This window comes from Lathyrus oleraceus, chromosome 7 (assembly GCF_024323335.1).
Source record: "Lathyrus oleraceus cultivar Zhongwan6 chromosome 7, CAAS_Psat_ZW6_1.0, whole genome shotgun sequence".
Lineage (NCBI taxonomy): Eukaryota > Viridiplantae > Streptophyta > Magnoliopsida > Fabales > Fabaceae > Lathyrus > Lathyrus oleraceus.
This window is the reverse complement of record NC_066585.1, coordinates 528,314,939-528,322,211: the sequence shown is the minus strand read 5'-3', so window position 1 is coordinate 528,322,211 and position 7,273 is coordinate 528,314,939. Positions and strand designations below refer to the sequence as shown.

At 32.8% G+C, this 7,273-nt stretch overlaps 1 protein-coding gene across 1 annotated transcript; it reads right to left on the bottom strand.

Annotated features, from left to right (window-relative positions):
- Positions 1–706: 706 nt before the first annotated feature.
- LOC127105199 (probable glutathione S-transferase) lies at positions 707–2,548 on the bottom strand. The gene is made up of 2 exons (XM_051042364.1): positions 2,062–2,548; positions 707–1,241 (listed from the first exon to the last, which is right to left on the bottom strand). The coding sequence occupies exons 1-2, from the start codon at positions 2,383–2,385 to the stop codon at positions 903–905; spliced, it is 663 nt and encodes a 220-aa protein (XP_050898321.1). The 5' UTR covers positions 2,386–2,548; the 3' UTR covers positions 707–902.
- Positions 2,549–7,273: the final 4,725 nt, after the last annotated feature.

Below are 7,273 nucleotides of genomic sequence, written 5' to 3'. Positions count from 1 at the left end.
TGGCTATAAAAACCTTGTATCTTTCATTTGTAATTATCATAACATAATTTCAATAAATTCTTTTAGTGTAATTGAGTTGTGAAATTTTCATGTGAGGAGAGGTTAATGAATTTATATATTTTATTTTCATTAAGTTTGTATGCTTCCGCGTTAATTTGTTCTTCCACAAATCTGATAATATGGGGAAATTTTGCGTAGTTTCCTAACATTGACTTCTGCAATTCTGTACAAGAAGAAGAAGAAGAATTCCAAACAAGGGTTTTCCTACTATAGTTCTATACAAGAAGAAGAAGAAAAGAAGAAGATTTCTATTTTGACAACAACAATGTTGAGAAATTGAGATTTGCTGGTTTTTGAAATTTTATTTTTTCTAGAATTTTTTGAGTTTTAGACAAAGATTTATGAGAATTGTGATGAAGACCTAGGAGGGAGAAGATAAAAATAGCTAAAAAGAAAATATCAGGTATTGATAATATAGTGTTATAATTAATAGACCTTATGATCCAAATGTATAAATTTCTTTAAAGAAAATTAAATAGTTAAAATTAAAAAGAGAATAAAATCTATTGTGTCATCTAAATTTAACAATAAAAGTTTACATAGTTGATTCATTTAACTAACGGAATAATTTTTAAAAAATTAAAAATTAAAATTTATTAAATAAGAGACTAAAATGAATTTAAAAAAATACTAATGTTATTAAAGATTTTCAAATTCGTGTTGCTCATTCAATTTCAGAAACTTAAATAACCACTTCCACATTTATGTAACTTTGGTTCAATGAAACTGAAAAATCAAACACAAAAAAAAGTTCTTGGCTTACAACTCATTACAACATGATCATTTTGAAGGAAAATTAAATTATGACAACAAAAATATGAACCCTGCCTCTAAAACTGTCTCTATTTTGGAGCAGAAGCATTGAAAAAAGCAAATAGTTCATCTCTTGGAGGCAACCCTTGTTTGATAACAGGGTGATTGATAAATTCTTGACTCCATTTAAATACTTTTGGAAATTTCTCAATAGTAAGTAACTCTAATCCTGCAATTTCTTGTAATATATCAACCCAATAACCAATGAAACTTGCAGCAATATCAACAAGTCCTATGGTTTCTCCACCAAAGAATCTTTTGTCTTTGATTTCATCTTCTAGTAGCTTTAGAGCTTCTGAGGCTTCTTCCACAGCTTTGTTACTTCCCTTTTCATCACCCCGGCATGCATTCCATAATGCAGGCAAGATCTAAATCATTGAAAAAAATCTTGTATAATAATAATTCATTACAACTTAAGTAATTGAATGTAACTATATCGTTCTATGAAGCACAAAACATGACATTGATATTGTGATATTGATATATTAAGTGTGTCTATGTCGTGTCAAATACACGACACACTCATGACCCATGATTTGTGGGTGCAATATTGCTAATGCAGTAGTCTCTGCAACCGTATGGAATCGTAATTACGATGTAAATTAAAATCATTCGTTCAGACAACATTACGAACCACATCAAATAACGTCCGTGTTTTTTCAAGTCTTTTTATAAAAATTCAAAATTTAAATTCCAAAACTCAATTATTTCCTATCTAATGAAAATTTTAAACAACAAATATATTTTAACGATTTATTTCAAACATCTACGACTACACTACGCATTACAACAACCGCAATGACCACAATCGAAATACACAATCAGAACAACATCCACAACTGGATGCAACTGCAATTTGAAACAATGGACACACATTTGTTCTAAAGTAAAGCCATTTTTGAGGTCACGTAAGACGATCTACAATACAAATCTCAAATTTATCACGATTAAATCGTAGGTAAATATGATCTTATAAAATATTTGTTATACTTAAAGTGTAGTTAAATAAGACTATTATTTTGTCAGGGTTGAATCGCAATTAACCTACTTATCACTTCAAAAACTTAATAAGTTCTTGTTCAAAGCTATCACCAGGGTTATAGAGATACAATCAATGTTATGGTTATTGCATATGTGAATTTAAAACATTAATCTTAAGAGAGTAACAAAAAAGAACATGATACTAACCTTGTCATCTAGTGTCTTAGCCCAAAAACGAGCCAAACCTCTCTCATAAGGATCTTGAGACAAAAGTGAATTATTTGTCCATGTCTCATCTATATATTCAAGAATGATAAGAGATTCAGCAATTGGATTTCCATTGTGAACAAGAACAGGCACCTTCTTGTAAACAGGATTGTATTTGAGAAGATCTTCACTTTTAATAGGTAGATTTTCCTCAGAGTATTTGTATGGAACACCTTTGAGTTTCAAAGCAAGATCTATTCTGTTGCTAAATGGACTTGCCCATTTTCCTAATAGCCTCACTTCTTCTTGATTTGTAGATGCCATTTTTGTGAGCTCTCAAAATTAATTATGATTTTTAGGAGATGAGTAAGAGTTTTTGATCTTTATAGAAAAAGGAGAAGTGTTTGGTTTGTGATGGTTTTGGTCAACTTTGATGGACTAGAATTTTGGGGTTGGTGGGTAGGTAGGTTCTCGAATCTCATCTGTCATGTTGTATAATAATAATAATAACATTATTATTATACACGGGGACTAGTATGTTATGGTCCACCTTCATCGAAATAATTCATTCGATAGGAAATTTTTTATAAAAAAGTAAGAATATGTTTATGCTTCAACTAGTGGGAAATGAGGATATATTTTTAAGATTCTTTGAATATATAGAATTTTTAGTGTAACTATCGTACCAATGTATTATGTGATATTTAAGTAGATGGAATTTTATTTGTGTGAATTTATGTGTTATATGGGTTATAAAGTTTTATGTGATTTTGATGATGACAAAAGAGAAAAACAACAATAAATTATAAAGCATCAAACGGTATATGTTATCAAAAAATGAAGTGGTCAAATTTTAGTGTTGAGAGTAAAAATAAATCAACTCAAAGATCAACACCCCCATCCTCTTCGTTCACACATGGATTGGCGAGCAGCCTTTGGAGAATATTTTGATATTTCGACTAACTAACTCATATCTTGAGATCCTTTTAGTTAGATTTAAGAGGAGAGATCTTTAGAGTGAGAAATGAGGATACTTTTATGACTCGTTGAATATATAGAATTTTTAGTGTAACTATCGTACCAATCTATTATGTGATATTTAAGGATATGGGGTTTTATTTGTGTGATTTTATGTGTTGTACGGGTTATAAAATTTTATGTGGTTTTGATGAATGCAAAAGAGAAAATCAACAATAAATTATAAAGCATCATCAGTATAAAAGGCATACATTATAAAAAAAACGAAGTTGGTCAAGATCTAATGCTTCAAAGATCAACATTGAAAGGAACTGATTAAGTGCGAAGTTCGTCTGGTCCCGCGCTTAATTTGTTTTATCTGTTTTTGATAAGTGGTGTGTAAAAAAATCAAGAGTCATTATTAGGCTACTAAGATAATGTGCACACGCGCGCACACACACTAAAAAGTATATTTAAGTCTCTATCTATTTTAAAATCTCTTGAAAATTGCTTATGGCATTTACCTCGTCGATTAAAGAAGCGTCATGGCTAAATAGAAAAGAAAATTCTCGTTGTCTAATTGATTAGAGCTCATATCTAATCGATTAAGTAGTGGGCTTTCCACCTAATCATTTAGGAACCCTTTCAATCGATCAGGGTGTGCTCCTGGATAAGTTATTTTCTTATATGATATCTACTTGATTAGCACCACAAGCTAACCAATTAGAGAAAGGACAGAGAGATGAATTATTATTTTTTTGAGCCAAAATTTTCTTCAATATAAAGAAGTTTTGTGCACTCTTCAAAAGCATGGAAATTGGACTTACTATTTTCCTTTCTCATCCATTCACTTCCCAATACGCAATGTAATGCAAGGAGGGTACCAATGCAATAGAAAATTTCCATGTGTTGGCTACATGCTTTTTTAAACATAAGAAAGTTGAAACATAATGCATGTATATCAAGAGGACGCACACACATTGTAGTGCCAAATCTCCATGTGTTGGAGTGTAATTATTGTGCTTGTAATTCCTTGATTTTATAGAATATTTCCTTGTATCGCTTCCCAGTAACTTCTTGAATACATGTTTTGACTCCAATTGAGAACCTAAACTCCACATTCAAAAATAAAACAAATACTGCAAGAATTTTTTTGTTTAGTGAAAATAAAACATACGCGTTGGATCAAATAATGACTACAAGCTTTAATAAATTTGGATTCTCTTGAAAAAAGAAATCCTCTTCTAAGACCAAGACATGAAGAAACAATGGTGACCCAAGAAAGTTGGATAATATTGTTGACCTAAATCCTCTTCATCTTCTCTTGACACAATGACTACCACCTACCCATATGAGTTATTCCCAGAAACCAATGTTCCATACACCAAGAAAAAGAACCATCCAAACATGTATGAAACTTCCAAGGAAACAACAAAGACCAAATCATTTATGGAAGGATTCATGAAAGTTTGCAAAACTCTACAAAGCTAGTTACCAGTTCCATGTATGAAGGGAGACCGCCTTGCCATTTCTATTTCAAAAGAAGAATATAAGTTGGGCCTTAAGGCTTGTAAACACAATCTCCAAGACAAAATCTTATTTCCTAAGGGCTTCACACCCTGATTGTAATGCCTCAAGCTACTTTCAGGATTACCGACTGATCCCACAAACTAACATGGGTCTTTTCAACATGCTTTGTTCTCACTCACACGCTTTCCAGAAAACTATCCAAAAGGCCACCCATCTAAATACTACTCTAAGTCAAATAGCTTAACTATGGAGTTCTTATTTGTTAGGCTACCGAAAAGAAGATGCATCTTGTTGGTATAGATAATATCAATCAATCCTTATAAGTCTTCCTTTAACCATGCAGTCTCATGCCTACACAATCTCAGGATCCCTTTCATTCGAATGTGAATTAGGTTTTTTCCTAGAAGCTTCCAAGAGCCGTTCATTGTCATGCCTTGTGCACCAGCGACCACTCACTTTCCTCGTCGGCCTCGGGTGTTACATTCCCACCGGCTTTTGCTTGGTTCATCCTCGAACCATATTGCACTTGGAGAGGTATGCTCAGATACCATTGTAACGCCTCATACTACTTTCAGGATTACTGATTTACCCCATAAACCAACACGGGTCTTTTCAGCATGTTTTATCCTCACTCAAACGATTTTCAGGAAACTTCCCAAAATCTCACTCATTCAAATACTACTTCAAGTCAAGCACGCATAACTATGGAGTTCTTATTTGTTAGACTACCGAAAACTAGATGGATCTTATTAGTATAGGTAGTACAAATTAATCCTTATAAGCCTTCCTTCAACCATGCAATCTCATACTTGCACAACTTCAAGATCCCTCTCATTCCAATGTGAATTTTTGCCTAGAAACTGCCAAGAGCCAGTCATTATCATGCCTTTTGCACCAGCGACCACTCCCTGCCCTGGTCGGCCTCGGGTGTTACACTGATTGTTGTTAACATGTGCACCAAGATAGCTGCTTAATGGACCTCTATTGGGAAATAGGGTATAAAATCTTAAAGGAATGGTTTTTATGAGTTCACTTTATCATGCCTTGAATATGTGCAAAGAGTAAGATCAATAAGCTCATGAAACTTAAACCCATAAATCCTCAAGTTGTTCGCTTAGACTAAGGACTTCATCCCCTCAAATGTCAACCAAACATCAACTTAGGTTTGGGTTATAATTCATGGACTTTCACAAGAATATTGGAGGCCCAAAATAATATTCATTGTTGTAAGTAATCTAGAAACCCCATGCACTTAGATTCTACATCAAGAAAACTGACCTTTGATCTTGCTTTTGGTCATTTTGTTAGGGTCTTGGTAGACATAGACTTGGTCAAAAGTTGGGTTACAAAATCCTAGTGGAAAGAGTTGTTTCTTTGTTGAAATAGAATATGAGAAACACTCGGAGTTTTATAACCATTTTAATGCAATTGTTCATTCTATTGGAGCCTATAGACGAACAAATGATATTATAGTTCACAATTCCAAGAGTAGAGCGAAAGGGGAGGCTCATAAAGCTTATTTACATGTAACAAACAAACTCAAGGATCTAGTTGTCGAGGTGGTTGATTTGACAAGGAACATGTTAGTTCCTTTGAATTTTTGGTGTTGCTGCAAAACTAAGAACAAATGGAGTTGAAACAGAGAAATTAATTTGCACGATAAATTTCCAAAGCGTGTAGTTTTACACTAAGCTTAAGGAACAATTCACCCCCACCAATCTTTCTATGTTGGATGCAAAAAGGAGTTACCGGCGAATTTCCTGCAGGATACTTTGGAATCCTTAAAGAGAATTGCACAATCTCTATAAGCGTATCTGTTGACAATATTTTATTGAAGAATGTTTCTTTCAATTGCTCTCATGCATTAGAGAAGAGAAAGATGATTTAGAATGAGAAATTAATTGAGATTGGTTTTTTGTGTGTTTTCCCACCGTGACCATAACCTATAATTTATATTGAAAATCACATCTGTTATGAAAGAGTAGCAACTCTTAGAAAAGGCAGGACACTATTCCAATTGCAACTTAGTAACAACGTTTCGCATAAGAATAGCAAATATTTGTTTATATGTTGCAACTACTCCTAAAAGAAAGGAAACCAATTAAATGGCACTTTAGACCATTAATAATTACTATAGACCATGCAATTGAAATATGAAAACTTTGAATATAATATTTATATTTATATTATTAATTCAAATAATATAATCATACAATTAATTATTATTTTGAAAATTTTCTCACAGAACATAAATGACCTAATTGTTGGAAAGACTAGTGGAGTGTTATCAAAGATGGTGTTGATGCTCAAGCTCATAATCAAGTCTCAATCGAAAACTTACAAGTGCCACAAGTAGATGTTGATTTTCAAACTCAGAGACGGGTATCAAGTGGAGACCTGCTGGATGATCAAAACATTCATAAGTAAGATAGGAAGATGATTGGTAAAGTAGGAAATATGGATGATACATTGGAGCATAATAAACAATTGAAAATCTTGGAGAATGTTAGTTCTGATGATTCAGAATTTATAGATGCAGCACAAACCAACAGAATTGGAGGATATGCTAGCTTTAACATAGAAACAAATGAAGATTTTCCGAAACAATCGTGGCCCAACATGTCAGAAATGAATGACGATGAAGTTCTAACTGATTCATATGGAGAGCATGTCACTCATTTACAGGACTTCCAATTAGAAATATCAAAATCTCAAAAGAAAAAAT